This window comes from Narcine bancroftii, chromosome 2 (genome assembly GCF_036971445.1).
Source record: "Narcine bancroftii isolate sNarBan1 chromosome 2, sNarBan1.hap1, whole genome shotgun sequence".
Taxonomy (NCBI): Eukaryota; Metazoa; Chordata; class Chondrichthyes; order Torpediniformes; family Narcinidae; genus Narcine; species Narcine bancroftii.
Genome location: NC_091470.1, coordinates 229,548,951 through 229,575,619, shown reverse-complemented (window position 1 = coordinate 229,575,619; position 26,669 = coordinate 229,548,951). Strand labels below are relative to the sequence as shown.

The 26,669-nt window shown below is 43.1% G+C and overlaps 1 protein-coding gene across 2 annotated transcripts; it reads left to right on the top strand.

The window, feature by feature from the left end:
- The first annotated feature begins 352 nt into the window (after positions 1–352).
- Positions 353–25,519, top strand: LOC138755127 (Krueppel-like factor 10). 2 transcript variants are annotated; one of them, XM_069920482.1, is made up of 4 exons: positions 353–489; positions 10,444–10,680; positions 11,368–12,304; positions 22,998–25,519. In XM_069920482.1, exons 1-4 carry the CDS (start codon positions 364–366, stop codon positions 23,246–23,248), a joined length of 1,551 nt encoding a protein of 516 aa, XP_069776583.1. In that variant the 5' UTR covers positions 353–363; the 3' UTR covers positions 23,249–25,519. The 2 variants fall into 2 exon arrangements, with proteins under 2 accessions (XP_069776583.1, XP_069776582.1); XM_069920481.1 differs by having other exon boundaries at positions 10,441–10,680.
- The last annotated feature ends 1,150 nt before the right edge of the window (positions 25,520–26,669 follow it).

Genomic DNA, 26,669 nt, shown 5'->3' with positions numbered 1-26,669 from the left:
CATGTAACGAAACAAATCTTAGTTCTGATCCCTTACTCTAAATGTTCAGTCAGTCTTGGTGTGTTTTTTGTCCCCCGGTTGTTTTCTCTCTTCGTGAGGTTGATGAGTCATGCAAAGCAGTAAATATATGTGTGTTTGTGAGAGAGAGAGAGAGAGAGAGAGAATGAGTCAGGGCTTTGCCAAGAGTCGCATACGCACAACCCGGGATACCGTGCATCACCACCGTCCCCAGAACCAAGCCATGCCAGCCACCAGCCGCTGATCACGCAGCCCTCGCCCTCCCATTGGCCGCCGCGCAGCACACCTTTGCGCGTGATTGGCCAGAACTCGGGCACCGCCCCCGTCCGCCCGGGCTCCACCTGAATGGGGCTCTGGGCGAGGCAGTGCTTGACGAGCCGGTGTCAAACAGCTGCAAAAGTGGCAACAGTAGCGGAGCTGCTTTTGTCATCGCCTCAATTCAACAATTTGGTCGCCGAAAGCCAGCAGAGTGTGAGTATTCCTCCCTTATATCTCTCCTCGATGAAAGGCTGAAGCCCGAAACGTTGGTTGTGTCTGTGCTCCATACACTGTTTCCCCAGCTGAGTTTCATAGTTCTCCTTTCTGAGCGGAATAAGAAGGGTTCAAGCCCGAAATGTTTGGCTGGGTATCTTTGCCTGAGCAATACATTTCATCTGATTTTCCCTCCCCTTTGGACCCGTGATTGCCCGGGAGATTGCCGCCAGTGACGGCACCCTGCACTTTTCTTCTTGGAATCGCGCTTCTTTGGGGCTGGATTGTTTTTAAAGAAACTCCTGTTGAAATGAAAAAAAAAACCCCGATGCAAATCTATGCGCGTTTGAAGAAACGGTCCTGGGTTTCAGTGATTTCTCCCTCAAATCCTGAACGGGAATCCCCTTGTTTGCTTAAAACTGGTGATTTCATCCCTCTTTCTCCTCCACCCGGTCTCAATGGGAATGTTTGTTTGAAGTTCCACTGACTGTGATTGCGGGGGAATTCACTTGAATCCAAAGTGCTTTCCGGGTTAAAACACAATTGTCAAGTGAATCATAGGAAGTTGGGGTATTTTCCCCTATAAACTGGTGCATTCGTTTGCAGCGACCTGGGCCGGGTTTTCCTCCTCAACCCTCCTGCACTGGTGCAAGTGACGCCGCTGCCTGCGGCCCGGGGGATGGGGGAAGCTGAGCCCGGGGGAGGGGCGGCTAGTGTGTTGCGGCGCGCCTGCAACTGGGTGAAAGGTGGCCGCGGCGACTGGTTCAAGTTCGCGCACGGCTCGGCACGCACGCACGCAGTCGTCACGCGGCTGGTGGGTGTCTGCCCGCCACCTCCAGCAGGGCTGGCGGCGCATGCGCGGAGCCGCGACCGGCGTCGCTGCTGCTGCTGAGTGAGTGAGTAAAGGCCAGTGTGGGAGAGTTGTGAGCGGGCACATCGGCAATTCCCCCTCCCCTTCCCCCTCATCCCTCCGACCTCCCCGCTGTTACCGGGTTAGCCTGGAGGGAGGGACCACCGTCTAGATCCCTCCCATTACCGGGCAGTGAAGGGGAAGCCCCTCAAACCACAGAGGGGGAGAAACAAGGTGCCATGTAACGGGGTGCAGTGTACATTGATGAGAATGGGTAGATATGACTGACAATATGTGTGTAAAAAGACTTGGACTCCTTTCTTGTTTGTAAATATTTTTTTCTAGACCATGTGTAGAAATGACAAGGTGCAACAGTGGTGGTGACAGTAGATGAGAATGTATAGATATGACACACTATGAAATTTTAAAAAAAGCCTTGAACAGTTTTCTTGATTTGTAAAAAACATTAATGCGAATAAAATATATTTTTGGTGGGAGAAAGAAACAAGATAAATCTGAACTTAAATACAAAAGAAACCTACTTTCTGTTTTGAAATACTAAAAAGCGAAGCTGATTGAAGGAATCATTTAATACTATCAAATGAATAGATGCTCTTCCTATTACTTTAGACACCATACAGTCTAAGATCCTCTTGGGCAGTATTTTTAAAATTCAAATCTTAAGAGATGGACATGATAATAAATAAACTATCAAAATTTATAAATGCAGCATGCTTCATTTATGAACACGAGCAGTTATAAAGCAAATTAAAGTCAACATTTGACAAAAATGTAAACATTTTTCACTACAAAAAAAAGTGGGTAATGCTTGAAATTATGTTTAAAAATGAACATCGTAAAAGAAAAATACAGTGTACAAATGAATTTCTTTGATAAGATTACCTGTATTAAGCATAGTCGCTTGATGCTGCTGTGTATCTGTGGCGCTTATGCATGCACACGCACACGAAAAAGCCTGCTAAATTTAAAAAGCCTGAGAGTAGATTCTCGTGTGGTCTGGATTTTTGCCATTCAGATTTTTGGACTTTTATGTATCTTGAAGTCTGGGAGAGGCTGTCACACAGGACCCAGGCTTGCAATGTCCAGTAGTGGGAAGGCGCCAGACTCTGTTCCTTTCTCTCCCCATGTCTCCTGAGCATATGGTCCTGCACCTTGGAATGTGCCTATTGGCAGCATTCATTTCCGGGCATCTCCTTGTGTTGGACGATCCACAGGTTTCAGGCAAATCAAAATGTATAATTCTGCAAGTAAGTGAACATTTATATGCTGTATCTAAAAAAAGAACTACAGATGCTGACAAAGCACCTTTGTGCTGATGTGTTAACTCTATTTCTCTTCCCACAGATGCAACCTGACCTGTTGAGTAATTCTGGCATATTCTGTTTTTTTACTTTGTTTCTTTCACTGGGTTGATGTTTCTCTGTCAGCACTTGATGTTGGTGTCAGTGGGCAAGTCTCCATCCCTGGGAACAGGCCATAGATTAGGAAGTTCCCTCTTGTGTTGCTTTGCTGTATTAGCTGAGGCATACAAATTAAGGGAATGGCGTGATGGTATAACTTGTAATTCGACCATAACTTGAATCCTACATTAAGTACTGAAAACACAAATGCTGAAGGAACTCAGCGTTCAAACTCAAACCCAAAATGTCAGTAATATATCTTTACTTCCTATGGATGCTGTGAGACTGGCTGAGTTCCTCCAGCATTTCTGTGCTTTGACTAGAATCACAGCGGCTGCAGACTTTCATGTTTAACTCCAAAATTCGATACTTTGTGGAAGGGCTCAGGCCTGAAACGTCAGTAATATATCTTTACCTCCGATGGATGCTGTGAGACCAGCTGAGTTCCTCTGGTGTTTGTGTTTTCACTGCAATCACAGCATCTGCAGACTTCCGTGTTTCACTCCTACATAAATTACTGATGACCATGAGTGCAGTTATGATATTACACTGGAGAAGGTGCGGAGGGGATCTACAGGTCTGGGTCATTTTAGCAAAGAGGGTTGATTGTTTTCCCTGGAGGTTGAGAGAGATTTAATTGAGATGCACTGATTAGGGTTAGATTGTAATTTGCAGAGATGCTTTTCACTTGACTCAAGAGTCAAAAACCATAGGACATGAATTTCAAAGCCAGAGTTTAAAGGATTAGAGGGGAAGGGAGAAGAGGAAATAAAATTGTAGGGGATACTAGAATTCTGGTGTATATTGCCTATAAGGGTGTTCAAGGCAGAAATCCTTCATATTGAAGATGTGCTTGTTTTAAAATTTTGCAAGTACTAATAAGGCTAAAACATACAATAAATATTTAGACATACATACAGCACGGTAACAGGCCATTCTGCCACACAAATCTGTGCTGCTCAATTAACCTATATCCCTGGGTACATTTTGAATGGTGAGAGGAAACTGGAGCCCCCAAGGAAATCCCATGCAGACATGGGGAGAATGTACTCCTTATGGGGAGTGCAGGATTTTAACCTTGGTCCAGATTGCTGGCACTGTAAAAGCATTGCACTAACTGCTACATCAACCATGCTGCCCCCTATGCCAAATGTGCTGCCTCAGTAGTAGGACCCGGGTTGGTTGGTTAGTGGGTGGTGGTTGGAGTTGATCCCTGAAGTAGTAGATAAGGTGGTGAAGGGGTGTCTTAGCAAGAATACAAGAGCAGGGTGGTTATGATACAACTGTACCAAACTTTGGGATTGAGCATTGCAGTTATTAGGTGGGACTGGATAAACTTGGTTTTCTTTCTTTTGTGTGGGTGCCGATAAGAGGTCCCTTAAATGATGGGGGAAACGGGGAAGTTGAGAGCTCACTTGGAGCATTGTGTTTGGGCTCCTCATTTTAGAAAGGGTGTGCTAACAATGGAGAGGTGTCAGAGGAGGTTCACAAGGATGATTCCAGGAATTAAAGTGTTATCATATGAGGAGTGTTTGACAGCTCTTGCCCTGTACTCATTGGAATTTAGGAGAATGGGGAGTGGAATCTCATTGAAACATTTTGAATGTTGAAAGGCATGGACAGAATAGATGTAGAAAGGTTGTTTCCATGGTGGGAGGATCTAGACTCTAGGATAAGAGAGCACAACTTCAGGATTTAGGGTGGGAAATATGTGGAATCTGTTCCCACAGGCAGCCATGGAAGCGAGGTCATTGGGTGTATTTAAGGCAGAGTTTAATAGGTATCTGATTAATTAGGGTATCAAAGGTTATGGGGAGAAGGTTGGGTCGTGGGGCTGAGTGGGAAAATGGATCAGCTCATGACTGAATGCTTGACAGTCTCGATGTTCTGCTTCTATGTCTTATGGTAAGAAACTTTTCCTCATAGTGGAGGTGTCTAAAACTAAAGTGAACAGTAAAAGGTTTCGAGGGGATCTGACGAAGATTTTCAGCCAGAGTCTGGTTGGAAACTGAAATGCATTACCTGAGACACTGCCATAACATTTAAGAAGTATCTATCAAAGCACTTGGGCATTGAAAATGATGGTGAAATACTGGAAAATAGGATTTGTGCAGAGGGCTGCTCAGTTATTGACAGGGCGGGTCTGTGCTCTGAATCTGACTACAAAATGACTGGGTAGTGCAGATTCAGACATGTAGTGCTGGAGGCTGGTTTTGGGTTGGTTTGCTCCTTTTCTACTAGCATGGGTTTGATGGGAAGAAGGCTTTCTTCTGATTTGCAGGTTTTCAAATTACAAAGTGAATGTGATAAATGTATCATTTTTCTGCACAATTGCGTAGGATTGATACACAATTTATTTTGGATGAAGCCAAGACCTTAAAATGATCGTAAATTAATTTTTTTTGTGGGCCAAGTGAAATTGATATGTTTGAAATTTGTGTGTACAGCAAGAATTTTTTTGTGAACTGTACCATCATGTCACATAAGATCATAAGATATAGGAGCAGAAATAGACTTCAGCCCATCAAGTCTGCCCCGCCATTTAATCATGTACTGTTTACATCCGGTACCGCACGGATGGCAGTCTCTTCAATCTGAGGCGCCTGCAAGCTCACACCAAGACACAAGAGAAACTTGTCCGTGAACTACTCTTTGCAGACGATGCCGCTTTAGTTGCCCATTCAGAGCCAGCTCTTCAGCGCTTGACGTCCTGCTTTGCGGAAACTGCCAAAATGTTTGGCCTGGAAGTCAGCCTGAAGAAAACTGAGGTCCTCCATCAGCCAGCTCCCCACCATGACTACCAGCCCCCCCACATCTCCATCGGGCACACAAAACTCAAAACGGTCAACCAGTTTACCTATCTCGGCTGCACCATTTCATCAGATGCAAGGATCGACAATGAGATAGACAACAGACTCGCCAAGGCAAATAGCGCCTTTGGAAGACTACACAAAAGAGTCTGGAAAAACAAGCAACTGAAAAACCTCACAAAGATAAGCGTATACAGAGCCGTTGTCATACCCACACTCCTGTTCGGCTCCGAATCATGGGTCCTCTACCGGCATCACCTACGGCTCCTAGAACGCTTCCACCAGCGATGTCTCCGCTCCATCTTCAACATCCATTGGAGCGCTTTCATCCCTAACGTCGAAGTACTCGAGATGGCAGAGGTCGACAGCATCGAGTCCACACTGCTGAAGATCCAGCTGCGCTGGGTGGGTCACGTCTCCAGAATGGAGGACCATCGTCTTCCCAAGATCGTGTTATATGGCGAGCTCTCCACTGGCCACCGTGACAGAGGTGCACCAAAGAAAAGGTACAAGGACTGCCTAAAGAAATCTCTTGGTGCCTGCCACATTGACCACCGCCAGTGGGCTGATATCGCCTCAAACCGTGCATCTTGGCGCCTCACAGTTTGGCGGGCAGCAACCTCCTTTGAAGAAGACCGCAGAGCCCACCTCACTGACAAAAGGCAAAGGAGGAAAAACCCAACACCCAACCCTAACCAACCAATTTTCCCCTGCAGCCGCTGCAACCGTGTCTGCCTGTCCCGCATCGGACTTGTCAGCCACAAACGAGCCTGCAGCTGACGTGGACTTTTACCCCCTCCATAAATCTTCGTCCGCGAAGCCAAACCAAAGAAGAGCCATTTTCCTACTCAGCTCCACCTCTGGCTAATCAAGAACCTAACAATCTCTGCCTTAAATAGACCCAATGACCTGGCCTCCACAACTGCCTTTGGCAATAAATTCCACAGATTTGTCGCCTTTTGGCAAAAGAAATTCCTCCACATGCATCTCTGATCTAAGCAGTCCCCTCTTGTCCTGGATCTCCAACCATGGGAAATAACCTTTCTGCATTTACTTTGTCCACACCTTTCAACATTCAAAATGTTTCAATGAGTTCCCCCTTCATCCTAAATTCCAATGAGTACAGGCCAAGAGCTGTTAAAAGCGCCTCATATGATAACCCTTTCATTCCTGGAATCATCCTTGTGAACCTCCTCTGAACTCCAACCTTTCACAAATAGGGAGCCCAAAACTGCTCACTATACTCCAAGTGAAGTCTTACCACTGTCTCATAAAGCCTCACATTTGATCACAGTAGTCTATATCTCACTGTCTGACACAGAATCTGTGACTGATATCATTTCAAACTGCCTGTTTGCAGTTTAACAGTCACATATTTTATTCATTCCTTAGGCTTGGATTGCCCTTAGAATTTGTCCTTGTGATGGAGTGAAGGGGAAGATTTCTCTTCCTCCCTCCTCCCCCCCACCCCCCCATCTGCATGGATGCCCACTGATGTCATTCATGCACACAATAAGTTTCTGTATGCATCTGTTTCTGTTGTGTACCTCAATCCTACAATGACCTCCATGCTGATCTCAACCACATAACTTCTCATTTCTATTAGTATTTGCTAGATGTTGACACGTGTAGGAGTCACCATTTCTTCCAGCTTGGCATAACCTAATAGTTTGAAGCCTCTTGCGCCGCCATCTCTGAATGTTAATTGTCTACTCTTTTCCTCACCATTCCCCCAGTGCTGAGCTTATAACTTCAATTACTTATCACCAAGATTGCCTTGTTTCTCATTTTTTTTACCCATGTTTATTACTAAAGCCTGAAATTGATATTTTGGTCAACCTCTAGATTTCTTTTCCCAACTTTAAGCTATCAAAGGGTCAAAATGGTATCCTCAAAGTTTGTTCTCTGTTCTATATGTCATCTCTTCCTCAGTGGGTTTTGTTTCCTTTTTTTGTCCTTCCTGGTACAATATGCATCTTCCTAATTACAGTAAAATCCCCGTAATCCAGAATTTATAAACAACTGGCAAAACAAATCACAAAAGATAAATAGGTAAAAAATGCAAGTTTAAATTTTTCACCCCCTAGCAGCCAGTTCACCAATCAACATGGAATCTCAAGCAACCAGCAAATTCAGTTATTCAGCATCTACCAATCCCCATAGGTCCCAGATACTGGGGATTTTACTGTAAATTTTTTTCTTTCACCACATGTTCAGCAGTTTTGGAATATTTTCTATGTTAATGGTGCAAGGTAAATTCAAGTGGCTGACAGAAGGGAGTATTGACAGAGAATCTGCTCTCAATACCTTTTGGGGGACAAATGGTTAAAGCTTTGAGTGGACTCTTTTTCAACATTCTGCTGAAAGATTTGTACATTTTAAGTATGCACAGAGTCAGGAAGAGGGAGGAGAGGAAGTGTCGAAGGGGAGATTTGTGAAGGGGAGGGCAGGAGAGGTTAAATTACATAGAGAATGTTGGTCAGAGAGTCGAAATGGGGTAAATAAAGAAATAAAAGATGAGTAGAAATGGGAATTTGGCAAAAACTGCCCTTGGGTGAGGTGGAATGAGGCCAGTGGGTTATGGCATGAAATGACTGAGTCATTGTGGAATCTGAAGGCCTGATATGTTCCCAGTTGAAAGATGAGCTGTAGTTGTTCCTGCTGGCATTGAGTTTCATTAGAACAGCACAGGAAGCCAAGGGGTGGCTGGAATCCCTAGATCTCACAGGCTGAATGGAAATTTCCACAAAGTGGACCTGGTCTCCCGCAGGTAGTGAAGACTACATCATGAACATTGAATACTTCAAGATTCTATTATTCTCATGTAATAAAACAGGTGTAATGAATTTTAAAGCCTCATGAATTGGTCCAACCTTTGAGAACATTAAATATCTTTCAATAGTAACTCTGCAGCATGGTTAGTGCAGCAGTTAATGTAATGCTATTACAGCGCCAGTGATCTGGGTTTGAATCTGGCACTGTCTGAAAGGAGTTTGTATATTCTCCCTTTGTCTGCATGGGTTTCCTCCCACCCTTCAAGACATGCGGGGGTTGTAGGTTAATTGGGGTATTTGGGTGACATGGGCTTGTGGGCCAGAAGAGCTTGTTATTGTGCTGTATGTCTAAATCACTCAAAATTTGCCATCAGCAGAAATTGCCTGGCACCCCTTACAGTCTGAGAAAAGGATGCTAAAGAGAGTTGCCGAGTGTCCGTGGATTTTTCTCTTGCGCTGCCATAGCCTCCACAGACTCCAAACCAAACCATCGGCAACCTGAACTCCAAACCTCTGACGCGATCAGGAAGCCTCCAGCATCTTCTCGTAGCCTGGTTCCAATACTTGGTACCCCTTCAGCCAGTCTCCAGCAGTCCACTGCCTGGCGCGAGTCTTTTGACTGCAGTTACCAGCAGCCCGCAGTTGTAATGCAAATAAATGTCAGTTTTACTTTGAAGGAATATGTTCAGACCTATGGATAGGTGCAGTCAGGAGATCTATAAGAGCAAGGGAATGTGTCTGGAATAAAAACTGAGGAATATGTGGAAGTTACAATGGATCAAATGTAGGTTGGACATGTGAATTTCAAAGCTTCTGAAGATGTTGTTCCTGATCTTGTCTGGGCTTTTAATCTTTATAATGCTCTCATGAGAATTTTGCACAGCTCCATTTGAAGTGTGGATTGTTTCAAGTGAGGGCTTAAGTGGAAATAATTGGAAATCAAAACAACTGCAGATGCTGGAAATCTCACTGCTGGGAAAACTCCTCTGAAAAGAGAAGCAGTCAGTGTTGCTCAAGCCCAAAATGTTGACTTTTTTTTTAACACAGACGCTGCCCCAGCTGCTGTTTCAGCACCACTTTTTGTTTATAATACAAAATATTTTTTATTTTAAAAGTGTACTTATAGGAAGGTAATGCAGTGCAATGAGTCTTTCTTTAAATTTACTGCAAGGTATTGTCGGTGTTTTTAGTCAAGGCACGTTAGTGCTGTGTTTGAGGGGGTTGGGATTGTGTGGACTAGTGTTAAAGAACGAATAGCTTTGTCGAACATTGGGTGCTGATCTTTGGACGGAAGAGAGGGAGACCAAGTTTACTTTGTGAAAGTGTTGGGATTTTTCTTGAGTTTTGGGGAGAAGAATGGCCTTTGCAGAAGGAGTTTGGGGCAAAGGAAAGCACCTGAATAGTCAGGTGGAGGGCGTGGGAGTTTGGTCTCATTACCTAAGGAGGAGATGGAGAGGAAAGCTGTATTGATTTTGATGTGGTTAAGTAAGGCAGGACTGCATTGAACACTTGATTAGCTGTGTTTATACTAAGGACACCTCGCATCACCCCGCATCACCTTGAATCACCGCGATTTTTTGTCGCTCGCATCACCGCGCATTTTTGGACTACCTGAACTGTTTCTACCGAACGATTGAATACGCGGTGATGCAGGGCGATGCGAGGTGATGCAGGGCGATGCGAGGTGACCAGGAAGTCCAATGAGCATTTGAAAACTGCGGGTGAAAAATCGTGACTTCTGGTGAGTCACCCGCGCTGTTTCCACTGTCCCTTGCGTCACCCTGCATCGACCACCTCAAAAGTTGGACAACGAAGCACCTCAAATCACCGCGCATCGGCCGCAACCGGATGTGTTTTCAGTGCGGCAAAATTCGAGGTGTTACCGCGCATCACCTTGCATCACCTCGCATTACCTCGCATTTCTCCGCTCACTGGAAACACCCCCATTGACAGGTGAAATCTTGGAACCACAGAGTGATAGGAGCACTATCAACTTAGTTGTATTCTTTGGGTAAAATGCTGAGAGAAGGAAGGAAGCACTTATCTACATCCTCTGTTAAACCAGGACTTTTCTCTCTCTCTCTCTCTCTCAATAGCAGGAAATGATGGAGACTGGTTTCAGACCATCCTGGGACAGCAAGCATCATTGGGGCAGTCAAACAGAGCAAGGTGATATTGAGGCGGTTGAAGCACTCATGTCAATGAGCTGCAGCTGGAAGTCCGAGCCCAGAAGGTACACCGAGCTGAGACCACTGACACCAGCCTCTGATGTCTCCGAGGAATCTGAGGATAGCTTACTGTCCAGTTCCAAGGATTTCCACACATTGCCCCTGTTTGTAAGTAACTATTGATTGAGAGCTGTAAATACATCATGTAACAAATGGTTTTGCAATGGCTTATTGGGTAAACCTGTAGGATGCACTGAGCTGTCAATCCCATCTAGAATGTCATCGAGTGATGTTACAGTTATCCTTTGTTCCAATACCAGGCAACCAAGATTCAGCAAAGCTACACATGGGTACGTCAGGTTCAGGCTTGTGACTTGGGATTGTGCATGAAGATGCGCCATTAGGAAGAGGTATCCTTGACTGTAAGCTCCTAAAAAGCTATAGTTCTCTAGCATTCAGGAAAAGGAGATGAAAGTATCTGAGCAAAAAGAGAGATTTGCTTTCTTAAAGCATCTTTTGCAAAGCAAGGAATTTCCAAGTGCTCGCAGTCAGTTAATGGTCTTCATGCTCCATCCTTGTGAACAAACTGCAAAGAGATGAATAACCTGCAGCAATTTGTAAATTTGGATGAAATTTAGTCTGAACTCTGTCTGTAAATAGTCTCAATAGTTTTCAGTGTTCAGTGAATAGGCAATGACTTAAACTAGAATCTCAACTCTCTGTCATTATCATTGAATGCAAAATTTCCTCAGGACTGCACTGTTCTGTTTTCAAATGAAAACTCCTGTGAAAGATAAAATGTACAATATATTAAAGGAAATGGTGGACTCTAACTCTTGTTTTCTGTGTTTCTAGTGCTTAACCCCACCGTACAGCCCTCCTACTTTTGAGGCATCTCAAACGGTTCATTCTGCAATGCCAGTCCTTACTACTGTTCCTAAAGTGGGAGTTCCTTTATCCAGGCAAACCGGGAAGGTTGTGGCCACACCGGTGCCATTATCCACCAGCTCCACCAATGCCAGGAGTCCAGATACTGCCAGGAGTCAACAGTCCCAAGCAACAAGTGTGATTCGTCACACCGCTGACATATTGCCCTGCACAGATGGATCTTGTCCAGTTCGAGTGGCCCAGTTGCCTGCTGGCCACAAAAAGATATACAGGACAGAACCAGTGGGTAGAAGGGAAGAGGAAGCACTAGATCATAATGGCAGTGAAAAGAACATCTGTACGGCACAGGAAGTGATTTCTTCTATCAAGCCGGTAAATGAAACTAATCAAGGACCAAAAGAAGATAATAATCAGAACCAAAGCTTGAATTCTGCACCAGTTTTAGGACAAGATCCTCTTTCAATGATCCAGTCTCCCATCAACACTCAGATTCAGCAAAACTCGGTGTTGGTGTCTCCTCCGGCCCCTCCATTACCTATCATCTGCCAAGTGCTACCAGTTGCCACCAGCAGCCCTGTGATGACTACTGTAATCCCTAGCACTCCAGGCAAGAACCTGACCATGAGACCTCCTCTTGTCTTCATGGGGACTCCGGTTTCAAAGGGTGCCCTGATGTTTGTTTTGCCACAGCCTGCAGTCAAGCAATCAAAGCCGCAGGTCACCAGTCTCAATGGGACCAGACTATCTCCTATTGCTCCTGCCCCAGGGGTCATGCCGCCTGTCCAGAAGATGGCAACACAGATTGATGTGTCTCGGCACCGCAGCCACATCTGTCATCACCCAGGCTGTGGGAAAACTTACTTCAAAAGTTCTCACCTGAAGGCCCATATGAGAACTCACACAGGTATGGGAAGTGCACCTTCAGGATTGCTTGTGCTTTGCCATCAAATTACTTTGTTTCCTGGAGATTGAGTCTAGTGCGATGTTCCTGAAACTCCTCTGATTAGGCATAAGGTGTTGCTCGATGCCAGGCAGATAACTCCACTTGGGAAGCACTGGGGCATTAGTGCCTTGGTGAAGTGGGCTGGAGTTGAGGGTATTCTTCTTGTTCCTTTGTTCTTCCATTCTTGGCTTAATTTTATTTACTGCCTATGTAATTTTTGCAAATAATTAATCCAATCGACTCTTGTCTCATAAAATGGTAATTATGAATTATAACAAATTAAATTGAAATAGGATGATGCTGTAGCAAGGTTGCAAGCAAGCGCAGTGAAGAGACTGAGACAACAGACTTGGCTCAGGTATCACAACTGGTTTATTTTGAATTCCGTGCTGCAGCCTTTCAGCCAGTCCTCGGTCCCGCCCTTAACGTCCTCGTGTTTGCTTCCCGATGACACAAGTGCATAAGCGACCTTTTGGTCTGGACCAGAAGAGATGGTTCCACGACGCCATCCTTGCCGCGGCTGCCCTGCTGACCATGTGCGACAAGCGAGGCTGGTTCACCGTTGCTAACCTGTGTGTCGCCACACAATTCCCTCCTCCCCCCCCCCCCCCACTCCCCAGAACTGGCACTGATGGTTTCGGGATGCGTTGTCAGTGAGGTGTGCTGTTTTGGTAGCCAACCTCTGTGCATTGGTGGGGTCACCTGTACTGTCTGGGGCGTCCAGATGATTTGGTTTTAACCAGTCCAACGTGAATCACTCTACTTTGCCCCCAACATCAAGGGTGAATGTTGAAGCATTCCAGTCTAGTACCCTGTATGACCTTCATTAGATTGCTGAAGGGGATTCCTGTGTGCACCTCTGCGCATGAACCCATACTCACAGGAGAATGTCCAGTGGTAGTTGCAGGGTGGTTGGCCATGTCGTGATGGCGGGGGTGGTGCAATGGAGCCCAGTTTGTCGCGCAGCCTTTCGAGGATGATGGCAGTGTCAGTGTCTTGCTTGGTTGCTAGACTAGTTCAGCAGAGGAGACCCTTGGGCGCTGTGCAAATCCCCAGGAGAATCCAGGGTAGCTCATCCACACAGTTGGGATTTTCAAGGCGTGCCATCAGCGCTGATTTGAGATGGTGGTAGAAAATGCTTGACTAGCCCATTGGCTTGGGGGTGGTAAGCTGTGGTGTGATGCAGCTGGGTGCCTAGGAAATTGGATAGTTTTGGAGGTGAATTGCACCCCCAGGTCAGTTATAATGTCTGCTGGAACGCCGAAGCAGGAGACCCAGGTGGTGAAGAAACCTCTGGCACATGTCTCTGTGGAGGCATCTGGAATGGGATTGGCCCCTGGTCAGCGAATAAACCTGTCCACCACCGTGAGTAGGTAGCGCGACCATCGGGAGACTGGCAGGGGTCCAACTATGTCAATTTGGATGGGTCGGAACCTGCAGGTCGCAGCATCGAACTGCTGGAGTTGGTGTTTGGTGTGCTGCTGGACTTTGGTCATCTGTGCAGGTTTTCGCCCACTCCGAGACTTGTTTACGCAGGCCGTGCCAAACAAATTTTGCGGACACCAGTTGCACTATTGTGCAAATTAAGGGGTGCAACAAACCGTGGATCATGTTGAAGACTGTTCTCCATTGGGTGGGGATGAGAGGTCGGGGTTGGCCAATGGAAATGTCGCAGAGAAGCATAGTACCATTGGCGTCAAGTGGGAGGTCTTGGAGCTGCAACCCCATGATTGCAGTCTGAAGCAGCATGTCTCGGGGTCATTCTGTTTTTGCCCGAACCAGATCATGGTAGTCGGTGCCCTGAAACATAGCATTGACTGCCGGCCTGGAAAGTGCATCTGCAGCCAGATTGTGCTTTCCTGATAGATGTCAGATAACAGTGTTGAATTCAGAGACATAGGATAAGTGTCTCTGTTGTCGGGCAGACCACGGGTCAGATTACTTTGAGAAGGTAAAAGTAGAGAGGAGTCACGTGATGGAGTAGTGGCCGGACGGTGAACTCCAGCCCTCTCCAGAAAAGTCGGGAAAAACAAGAAAAAATACAAAGGCACAGAAATACAAGTTAAAGAAAAGTGAGTATAAAGGTGGAAAGAAGATGGAGACAAAAGGAGAAAAATCAAAATCAACGGAAAGAAGAGAGGAAGAGAAGACAACGGAGGAAAAAGGTGAAGGCCTTACCTGTCCGAAGAAGCCCGCTGTGGAGAGAAGACCCCACTACCTCAGGTCGGTAGAAAGAGAACTACAACAATGGCTCACAGAGCCGAGTAAAAATGCGCAACCGCGCATGCGCATAAAAAAAAAACACACCGACGGGAGGGGGGACCAGCTGGGGAGTCGATCTCCACAGCCGGCAACGACAGCTGCAGAACACCTGCAGCAAGAAGAGACCACAGAAGACAATAGAAACAAGAAAGAAGAGGAGGAAAGGGCAGCAAAGAAACAACAGATGGTCAACCTAGAGGAAGAAGAAGAGGAAGAGGAAGAGTACAGAGAAATAGAAGAAGAAAAGATAGGCAAGGTAAAGGAGGTACTTGCTCTTGTTAGAGGATACATGGAGTCATTTAAAGAATGGCAAACACAGGAATTCAATGATTTAAGAAGAAGAATAAACAACACAGAAAAGAAAATAAATAAAATGGATATGACCTTAACAGAAATGGGGAAAAAAATGGACAAGATGGAAGAACGGGCAATAGCAGCAGAAATGGAGGTAGAAGACTTAAAAAAGAAATTGGAGGAATCTAATAAAAAAACTAAAGAGACACAAGAATTACTAGCCCAAAAAATAGATATAATGGAAAATTATAACAGAAGAAATAACATAAAGATAGTGGGCCTCAAGGAAGATGTAGAAGGCAAGAATATGAGGGAGTTTATAAAAGAATGGATCCCTAAGGCCCTAGGATGTCCAGAACTACAGCAAGAAATGGAAATAGAAAGGGCACATAGAGCATTGGCCCCTAAACCACAACCACAACAAAAACCAAGATCTATTGTAGTAAAATTCCTAAGATATACTACAAGAGAAAAGGTACTGGAGAAGACAATGGAAAAAGTAAGAGAGGGCAACAAACCACTGGAGTATAAAGGGCAAAAAATCTTCATTTATCCAGATATAAGCTTTGAACTCCTAAAGAAGAGAAAAGAGTTCAATGCAGCAAAAGCGATTTTATGGAAGAAAGGATATAAATTTACACTGAAGCATCCTGCGGTATTGAAAATATTTATCCCAGGACAACAAAACAGACTATTCTCGGATCCAGAAGAAGCACGAAAATTTGCAGAACAATTACAAAAATAGACTGAGGGATGAAGACGGGTAATGAGAGCAAAAATTATCACGATTGATATGTATGTGGGTAAAGACAAAAATAGACTGAGGGATGAAGACGGGTAGGGAGGGTAAAAATGACCACGATTGATATGTATGCGGGTAAAGAGGTATAAGAGTGAATAGAGACAATGGGCATATGTGAAAATATCTGTAATTAGAGGAAAACATAGAAAGTATAGACAAGAATTAACAAGGGAAGGTAATGGAATAGAGAGAATAAGGAGGGAACTAAAAGAGTGACCTTTGTGACATATAAAAAACGAAATCTTTTCTGGGGGGGGCTGGGTGGGGGGAAAAGAGCGGTCACTGCAAAATCAGTTGACGCTTGCGAGTGGATTCGCAAATCCAAATGGAGAGGGGAGATGTGGTTGTCCGACAAGGGATAAAGGGCAACTCAGGAGGGGAAGGGGAGATTGGGGATAAAGAAGATAGAAATAGGAGAATAAGGAAAATGTTGGATGTTGTAGGAATGTTGTCTGGTAAAGAGTTGAAAATAAGAAAACAGAAATGGAAAAGGAGGAAAGGTAATGATGGAAAAACGGAAAGAGAAGATAAACAAAATATAAAATGGCTACGCTGAACTATATGACTCTAAATATTAATGGAATACATAACCAAATTAAAAGGAAGAAACTACTAAATTTACTGAAAAAGGAAAAAATAGATATAGCATTTGTCCAAGAAACACATTTAACTGAATTGGAGCACAAGAAATTAAAGAGAGATTGGGTAGGACATGTAACAGCAGCATCGTATAATTCAAAAGCAAGAGGAGTGGCTATATTAATTAGCAAAAATGTGCCATTTAAAATAGAAGAGGAAATAATAGATCCAGCAGGGAGATATGTTATGATAAAATGTCAGATATATTCAGAGCTTTGGAATCTACTTAATATATATTCACCTAACGAAGAAGATCAAAAGTTTATGCAAGATATCTTTTTGAAGGTAGCTAATACGCAAGGGAACATACTAATAGGAGGGGATTTCAATCTGAATTTGGATCCAAATATGGATAAAACGGGGAAAAAAATTAACAGGAAGAACAAAGTAACCAAATTTATAAATAAATCAATGCAAGAAATGAAACTTGTGGACATATGGAGGAAACAAAACCCAAAAGAAAAGGAATACTCATACTACTCGACTAGACATAAAACATACTCAAGGATAGACCTATTCCTGTTATCAGCCCACATACAAGGGAGAGTTAGGAAAACGGAATATAAAGCTAGACTATTATCGGACCACTCACCCCTGTTATTGGCAATAGAGCTAGAAGACATCCCTCCAAGAATGTATAGATGGAGATTAAACCCCATGCTACTTAAAAGACAGGATTTTAGAGAATTTATTGAAAAACAATTAAAAATGTACTTTGAAGTAAATACGGAATCAGTGGAAGATAAGTTTATACTATGGGACGCAATGAAAGCATTCATTAGAGGGCAAATAATAAGTTATGCAACCAAGATGAAGAAGGACTATAATCAGGAAACAGAGCAGTTGGAAAGGGAAATAATAAACATAGAAAAAAAATTAGCAATAAAGGAAGATACAACCAAAAGAAGAGAATTGGCGGATAAAAAAATAAAATATGAAACATTACAAACATATAAGGTGGAGAAGAATATAATGAAGACAAAACAGAAATATTATGAACTAGGGGAAAAAACACACAAAATCCTAGCATGGCAGCTTAAGACAGAGCAAACTAAGAAAATGGTCTTGGCAACAAGGAAAAAAGACAAACAAATTACATATAATCCAAAAGAAATTAAGGAAAACTTTAGAGAATTCTATGAACAATTATACCGAACCGAAAACGAAGGGAAAGAAGGGAAAATAGATGAATTTCTGACTAAAATTGAACTACCAAAACTACAAATAGAGGAACAAAATAAATTAACAGAACCATTTGGAACAGTAGAAATACAAGAGATAATAAAAAATTTACCAAATAATAAGACACCAGGAGAGGATGGACTCCCAATAGAATTCTACAAAACATTTAAAGACCTAATAATACCGCCCCTCCTGGATGTAATCAACCAGATTGATGAGACACAAAACTTACCAGATTCATGTAAAACAGCAATAATTACAGTGATACTAAAACAAGGGAAAGATCCACTCTCACCAGCGTCATATAGACCAATATCTTTGCTAAACACAGATTATAAGATAATAGCTAAACTATTAGCGAACAGATTAGCAGAACAGGTACCGAAAATGGTAAATTTAGACCAAACTGGATTTATCAAAAAAAGACGCACAACAGACAATATTTGTAAATTTATTAACTTAATTCATGCAGTAGAAGGAAATAAAGCACCGGCAGTAGCAGTTGCTTTAGACGCAGAGAAGGCCTTCGACAGAGTAGAATGGAATTACTTGTTCAAAGTATTGCAAAAATTCAGTTTACCAGAGAAGTATATTAATTGGATTAAAGCATTATATAAGGGACCGTTAGCGAAAGTGACAGTAAATGGACATGTATCAAAGCAATTTAACTTAAGCAGGTCAACGCGGCAGGGATGCCCACTATCACCATTATTGTTTGCGCTAGCTATAGAACCACTAGCAGAATCGATAAGAAGAGATAATAAGATAAAAGGAATAAAAATAAAAGACAGGGAATATAAAATCAGTCTGTTTGCGGACGATGTGATAGTGTACTTAACAGAACCAGAACTAGCAATAAAAGAACTATATAAGAAATTGAAGGAATATGGAGAAGTGTCGGGATACAAGATAAACGTAAATAAAAGTGAAGCAATGCCTATGAACAACGCGGATTTCTCAAAATTTAAGGAGGAATCCCCATTCAGATGGCAAACGCAGGCAATAAGATACCTAGGTGTGCAAATAAACAAAAATCTAGGCCAATTATATAAACTCAATTACAATCCACTAATGAAAAAATTACAGGACGATTTAGAGCATTGGAAAGAGCTACCACTAACACTGATAGGAAGGATAAACTGTATTAAAATGAACATTTTTCCAAGGATACTATACTTATTTCAGGCATTGCCAATACAACTGACAGAAAAATTCTTCAAAGAGTTAAAGAAAATAATAAGGAGATTTTTATGGAGAGGGGGGAAACCGAGGATAGCACTAGACAAATTAACAGAATGGTATAAACAAGGAGGCTTACAATTGCCAAACTTCAAAAATTATTATAGAGCCGCACAATTAAGGTACCTATCAGATTTTTATCAAACAAGGGAAAAACCAGACTGGACGAGACTAGAATTAGATAAAATAGGGGAAAAGATACCTGAACACATATTATATAAATGGGACGAAAAATTGGTACAACATAGAACTTCTCCAGTATTACACCATCTCCTCAATATATGGAAGAAGATTCATGTAGAAAGAAATAAAATAAATTACCAAATACCAAAACTAATATTGACGCAAAATAAGCTACTCCCTTTTACAATAGACAACCTTGCCTTTAGAAAATGGGAAAAAAAAGGGATTAAAAGAATAGAAAATTGTTTTTCAGGAAGTAGATTCTTATCCTTTGAACAAATGAGAGATAAGTACAATATAACGGGAGATACAGCGCTGGCATATTACCAACTGAGATCCTACTTGAAAGATAAATTAGGAAGCAACTTGAGTTTACCAGAGGGAAGTAACCTTGAATATGTGATTACAGATACAATGTTAATCAAAAGATTTATAAAAAATATGTATATTAAACTGCAAGAAAAGGAAAATGAGGAAACAAATGGTAAAACTAAACAAAAATGGGAACAAGATTTAAATATAAAGATAAAAAAGGAAACATGGGAGAAGTTATGCTCTGGAACAATGAGAAATACAATAAATACGAGGCTGCGTATGATACAATATAATTGGTTACAAAGACTATACATTACACCGCAAAAGTTAAATAAATGGGACCCAACAGTATCGGATAGATGTTTTCGATGTAAAAAAGAAAGGGGAACAACAATTCATGCAATCTGGACATGTGAGAGAGTAGAAAAATTTTGGGATGATCTCAATCAGATATTAAATAAAATAACAGAAAACAATATACCAAAGAATCCAGAGATCTTTCTCCTAAGTAACATAAAAAATAAAGAATTTGGAATTGACTTGGAGGATGCACAAAAAAGATTTGTTAAGATAGCCCTAGCTGTAGCAAAAAAATGTATTATGTCAACCTGGAAATTGGAAGATAATTTGAAAATACAACAATGGTATATAGAAATGAATAAATGTATTCCATTAGAAAAAATAACATATAGTTTAAGAAATAATATTGAAATATTCGAACAAGTATGGGAGCCTTACATTAAATACAATAGCGAAAACCTACCGGGAACAAACATTACCTAAGTTGATGGAAGGAGAAGAGAAGAAAAGAATGGACTCAGTAGAATTTCTGGTGTATTTTTGTTGAATGACAACATTGTCTAACTGAATTAATGCAACCTAGATTGTATAACTAAAATGGATGAGAGGGGGGGGGGGGATGGGGGGGTGGCTTGGGAGGAGGGAGGGGGGAGGGAGAAAAAGTCACTGTAAATGTGTGGAAAAGAAAAAGTGTATATCATGGCTATTGTGATTTATGGTGTGAAAAATAAAAAATTTAAAAAAAAAAAAAAAAAAAAGAGAAGGTAAAAGTAAGTGGCTTGTGATCAGTGAAGTCAGTGAATGGATGCCCTTCCAGGAAGTAGCGGAGGCCAGATAGATGGTGAGTAGCATCCGGTCAAATATGCTGTACTTCAGTTTGGGCCATCGGAGGTGTTGACTGAAAAAGGCGAGGAGTCTCCATGAGTCATCAACAAACTATTCCAGGACAGCGCCCACTGCTGTGTTGGATGCAACGACAGTGAGGGCCGTCGGTACACCCATTTGTGGGTGTACTAGTATCATTGTGTGGCCCAGGGCCTCTTTGGTCTGCTCAAAAGCGGTGTGAGCCTCATCAGTCCATTCGAGCTCCTTTGATGAGCCTGACATTAATGTGAAGAGAGGGCGCATACTCTTGGCCACCACAATTTCTGTTGTAGAAATTTACCATGCCCACAAACTCCTGCAAGCCCTTCAATGTTGTCGGTCTGGCGAAGCATCGTATGGCATCCACTTTGTCTGGTAAAGGGGTGGTGCCAGCAGTGGTAATTTTGTGGCCCAGAAGGTCTATTTCCGTGAGGCTGAACTGGCACTTCTCCAGGTTAATGGTGAGGCTGAACTGTGCGAGGTGAGTAAAAAGCTTGCGGAGATGCGTCATGTGCTCCTCAGGTGAGCTGCTGGCTACCAGGATGTCGTCGAGTTAGATGAAATGAAATGGCAAATCTCTGCCGACCACATCCATGAGGCACTGAAATGTCTAAGCCGAATTTTTTTTAAACCAATCAGCATACATAAGAACTTGAACAGGCTGAACGGGGTGATGATAGCTGTCTTTTGGACGTCACCCAGCTGCACAGGGATCTGGTCGTATCCCCAAATTAAGTCGGCTTTGGAGAAAAGCTTTGCACCATGGAGGTTTGCTGTAAAATCCTGGATATGGGGAATTAGATAATGGTCCGGCATCGTTGAGACATCTAATTGTTACAAGGTCTCCAGCTGCCTTTGGACTTGGGCATCAAGTGGAAGGGTGAGGCCCACAGGCTATCAGAATGATGGATGATGCCGAGGTCCTCCATGCATCTAAACTCTTCCTTGGTGAGACTGAGTTTGTCCGGGGCCAGGCAGCGGGCCCGAGAATGTAATGGTGCGCCAGTGGTGGCAATATGGTGTTGGACGCTGTGCTTAGGATGGAGTGAAATTCGGCGAGAAGGCAGTTGTACTGGCTGTGTTGGGTTTCCACAGAAGCAAGTTGGGTGGAAGGCTCATTGGACTTGCTGAGGGTTCCATGTGGAAAGTCTCAGCATGGACTAGATGTCTGCCCTGGAGATCGACAAGTAGGCAGAGGAAATCTGCGCCTAGAAAAAGCTTGTCCAATGAAGCCAATGTAAAAGGCCATTAGAATATGATGTCATCAAAACGTACAGGAATTCAACTTTTTCCAAAAGTTCTGATGACGGTGTTATTGGCAGCATGCAGGGAAGGGCCATGGGGTCTCATGCACATCTCGAGCGCAGTAGAGGGTATGACACTTATCTCTGCCCGTGTTCACAAGGAACCTGCGGCCTAAGATGCTGTCCCAGATATGTAGACATGCAGCTGGCCCCGTTGTTTCCCGAGAACAAACATGGCTGGTGGCACCTGGATGCGGATGGCCCCCCCCAATGTTGGTGATAGAAACACCATCTGGGATCAGACCTCTCTTTTTCTAATGGGGTGGGGCCTGCTCACTTCATGGACTTGCGCATTGTCCTCTATGATGGCCGCGTGACACGGTTGTCCGAGTCTATGGCTTCATGCTTGGAATGGTAGAGATCGTCCACTTGCACCACAACCTTGTGCAGGTCGCTGAAATCCGCGTCAGTCAACCGGAGTTTGATGTCTTTGGGCATCTGCTCGAGAAACACCTGGTCAAACATGAGGCAGGGCTTGTACCCTTCTACCAGTGTAAACATCTCGTCCATGAAGGCAGAGGGGGTCCTATCGCCTTGGCCATCCAGGTGCAGGAGTCTGGCTGCTCTCTTGCGTTGTGAGAGACTGTACCTGCTAATGAGGAGGTTTTTCAGAGCTATGTATTTACCTCCCTCTGGCAGCGCCCAAATGAGGTCATTGACTCATGAGACGACTTCCTGGTCGAGCGAGCTGACGTCATAGATGCATTTTGTTGAATCAGAGGTTATATGTTTGATCTGGAATTGGGCCTCTGCTTGGCCAAACCAATGTGGGGCCTGTTCGTCCAAAAAGTTGGCAGTTTCAACACAATGGTGTCTACAGCTGCTTGTTCTATTGTGTTGAGTCTTTAGGACGTGGAGACTCACTGGGGTCACCAATGTAGTGGGTTGTGAGCAAGCGCAGCAAAGAAGCTGAGACAACAGCCTATGAGCTCGAGTATCACAATTGGTTTATTTTCAATTCCGCGCTGCATCCTTTAAGCCCGTCCTCGATCCCGCCCTTAATGTCCCGGCACTTGCTTCCCAATGATGCAAGTGCATATGCGACCTTCCGGTCTGGACCAGAAGAGACGGTCCCGCGACACCATCCTTGCTGCAGCTACCCTGCTGACAGTTACAAGCAGGGCCGGTTCACCATTGAAAACATGTGTTGCCACAGTGCAAATTTTTTAGTGAAACATTTTTTTTAAAATTTGAGGATAAAATTGACTTTGATTTGATGTGGAGATGTTCTAAAGGTGTATTTTAAATAACCCTGTGAATCCTGTTACAGGTGAGAAGCCTTTCAGCTGCAGTTGGGAAGATTGTAACAGGAAATTTGCACGCTCTGATGAGCTTTCACGGCATCGCAGGACGCACACAGGTGAGAAGAAGTTTGTGTGCCCGATGTGTGAGCGACGTTTCATGAGGAGCGATCACCTGACAAAGCACGCTCGGCGTCACCTCTCTGCCAAGAAGCTGCCCCACTGGCAGATGGAAGTGAACAAGCTGAATGACATTGTCTCTCCAATGTCTGCTCTGTAATCCTGGTGGCCCAAATGGTCATTTTCTCATCAAATGGAACAAACACAATTTTGTGGGAACTGTTCTGATCTGTTAGAAATGATGGAGCTGAGAGAATGCAAGTTTTTATGTATTATGTATGTATCTTGTAAATGTTTATGCATATAAATGTAAGCAAAGCATTGCATGCTGAACTGAGAGATTACAGAAATACATTAAATTTGTGTATCACCTTCGGGTTAATGGCAGCTCTTGTGGGCATAGAAGGGCAGTGCAGATTTTAGAAGGTGGAGAGTAAGGGGACATTTAACTGTGAGAATAGTGAAATAGTTGTTCACTATCTCTTGCCAAGTCCATCAATGCAGAAACTGCAGGTGATCTGGTGGCCAAGCCTGTTAGAGGTGCTTGTGAGCCAAGAATGGCAGTGGATAGAAGTAACTGCTGGTTGCTATGTACCAACATGTAACCAACTCCTCAGCAGTGAAAGGAGTAGCCCACTCACCTGTCAGTGAATGGAAAGAGTAATGAGAGAAATGGTGGAGCCTCTGGGGCCCTATCTGAGAGAGGCAGAGACCAGCAAGGAGAGACACCATGACATTATATACATTTGCCATGATGGGTGGACATTGGGGTGGAAATTTAATTGCTTGTGCAGTAGATAGGGTTGCACAAGCACAACCAAATATTCCAGAGATGAATATTGGGCAGTGCCAGGAAGGGCAACTAAAGTGGATCACCACCACTTGTGCCAAATTTCTGCCCCATTATATATCTTTGCTTTATGAAGTTATGGTCACAGAGCATGAAGACAATTGTCTGTCTAAATGCTGATTTAAAAAGTTGACATGGGCAAATTCCCAAGCTAATTATTTTTGTGATTGTATTTTAATGGGAATGCTAATATAGCAAGTTAAGTTTTGGATGATAATTGCTTTTCCTCTGCTCAGATGGAAGTTTATTTTGGATCTTGCACAGAAATGGGGACATGACTTGTGCCACACATAAATTTATACGTAAATTACTATATAAATTTACATGTTTTGTAATTGTTGAAACTTATTTATTTCATACGGTCATCATAAACTGTTATTTACTGAACTGTTTTGCTTGTTTTCCTGCTGTCCAGCACATAGCTTCCTCTGAAGAGATGGGGCTGGTCCATTACAAACAATTAGCGAGTGTCTGTTTTGCTTCTTGTATTATACGGTTTAGAATTCAGTCTTGTCTCTCTCTCCGTCAGGTGGCAGTATTTTGAAAAGAATATTTGTTTTGCAAGGAAAGTCCTCTTACTGAATTAATTGTTAGAACATGTCAAACCTTATCTGTTGTTTGCTCTAGAATTATTTAATAGTGTATTTGTTCAGCTGCAACAATCTTGCCTTATGTTTCCTCTTATCAGCAAACTTTGTGTTGGGGTGACCAAGAGCTATCTTTACCCACATATCCTATAAAATGGAGAACCTTAGGGCCCGATCGCAGTACTGTGGTTACTGACCTCTCAGCACAGCTTCCTTCATCAGCTTAATGGAGGGAAGAAAATGCCAAGTTTTAGGTTTCATTGTGAAAGCCCAAGGGCAAGGGGTGGTTGATAAGGGCTCTGATAAACATAGTGTATCACATGGCTGTGTGAAACCTTGTTCTTAACATGATTGGGTGTGTTATGTAACCAGTGAATCCAATGAGTGGTATGTAACCAGCCAGGAGGAAGTTAAAAGTACAAGAAGTGCACGTTCCTTTTTCCCAGAAGTGCAAATGCTTCCTGCACAGTACGCCTTTGGTGATGAGAATTGACCAAGGTATTGAGTGATTCTCCAATAGTTTGACTTCCCTTGGAGGTGGTGGGTATGTGGGACTCGGACAGCCTCCTAAAGAGCAGGGCATCCCAAGTAGTTGCACTATGACCACACTTGCACTTTTGCATTTAAATCTAGTCAGAATCAGGTCAGAAATCATTTCTCCTATTCCAAATCTTGAAGGTCCAATTGACTGGGAGTGATGAGAGAGTGTTTTTTTTAAATGCATTACTGGTAATTTTTCAAAGTATTTTTAAAATAATCTGTTATAAGAATTGTGATGGTAGATGATGAGGTGTGTCAGATTGTGGGATGGTCCTCTGAGAAAAGGCCCAAAGGATAACTCTTCCTCACCAAGTGTAATGACAGCTGTAGTGGGGGCTGGCTGGAGCAATCCTTCACATTCTCTTATGGATCAAGAAAACAAGTGAACATTTATTTTCAAAATTAGACTTTGTGAGTAAAAAATTATATACAGGAAATAAAAGATCTGACCGTGTCCTTCTTTGCATTCATTGGGCTCTCAGACAAGTATGTATCTCCTGTTTTCACTTTAAACAACTGATACTGGACCCACCCTCTCAGTGAATCAATCCAGCAGGAACAGGCTACGGAGAAGTATGGATGAACAGTTTTGCCAGCCCTAGGGTGTGATCCAAGTGACCTAGTGGACGACAATGATGTGTCTGATTTCTAGCCCCAATCTATTAAATGAATGATTGTTCTCAAAGCCAGGTGTCAACTACTAGTTTCAGTAGTAATTGTTCAAAAAATAGAGAAAAGGAAGAAAAAAAATAGGGACTGATCAAGTGGCCCTATGAACCTACAAGTCAGTCCAGCTCAGTAGTGGATGACCTATAACTCTTCAACCTCAGACTTGTTCTTATGCTGGGGAAAAAAACCTTGGCTAAAGTAAAGGGAGATGCCTGTATACCTCATTCTCCAAAACTGAGACATTACCAGGCTGGTGACCAATGAGTGAATGTTGCCTGAAGTTCTGTCAGAGCTATTACTGATGTGATGGGTGAGATCACTTGGTATACTGGGGCTATTACTGATATTAGACACATAGTGCATTGAGATTGCTCAGTGCAAATCAGTTACTGATGTTAGATGAACATTTGGTTGGGACGACAATATTTCTATTGTTAGACATAGAGGTTGGTGGGTGTAGGACAGAATATGGGTGACCATTGCTGACAATTAGCTGTGAGGTGGGATGAGATCACTGCCTACAGAAAGAGTGATTTCTGGATGTGGGTGAGATCATTGTTTTTAAATGTAGACATACAGCACAGTAACATCATTTTGACCCACGAGCCTCTGTTGTCCAATTACAAGGAATTGACCTACCACCCCTAGTACATTTTGAACGGTGGGAGGAAACTGGAATCCCCCAGGGAAAACCCATGCATCCATGGGGAAAGTGTGCAAACTCCTTATAGACCGCACAAGATTCAAACCCTGGTCCCAATCACTGGCGCTGTAACAGCGTAGCACTAACTGATCAGTTGGTGTGGGTACAGTTCCTAATCCAATACCCAAGGATAAAGGGCTTACCCAGTCATTTCAGGTACATGTTAAATGCCCCAACAATTGCTAATTACTGCAAATAGTACCAAAATGTGACTACTAAAAGCACATTACGT

Bases quoted from the DNA above. Each gene is read 5' to 3' on its own strand.
- LOC138755127 (XM_069920481.1), top strand. From the start codon at position 364: ATGGGGCTCTGGGCGAGGCAGTGCTTGACGAGCCGGTGTCAAACAGCT. The intron at 490-10,440 runs GTGAGTATTCCT...CTCTCTCAATAG, and splicing joins TCGCCGAAAGCCAGCAGAGT to CAGGAAATGATGGAGACTGG. The intron at 12,305-22,997 runs GTATGGGAAGTG...ATCCTGTTACAG, and splicing joins CCATATGAGAACTCACACAG to GTGAGAAGCCTTTCAGCTGC.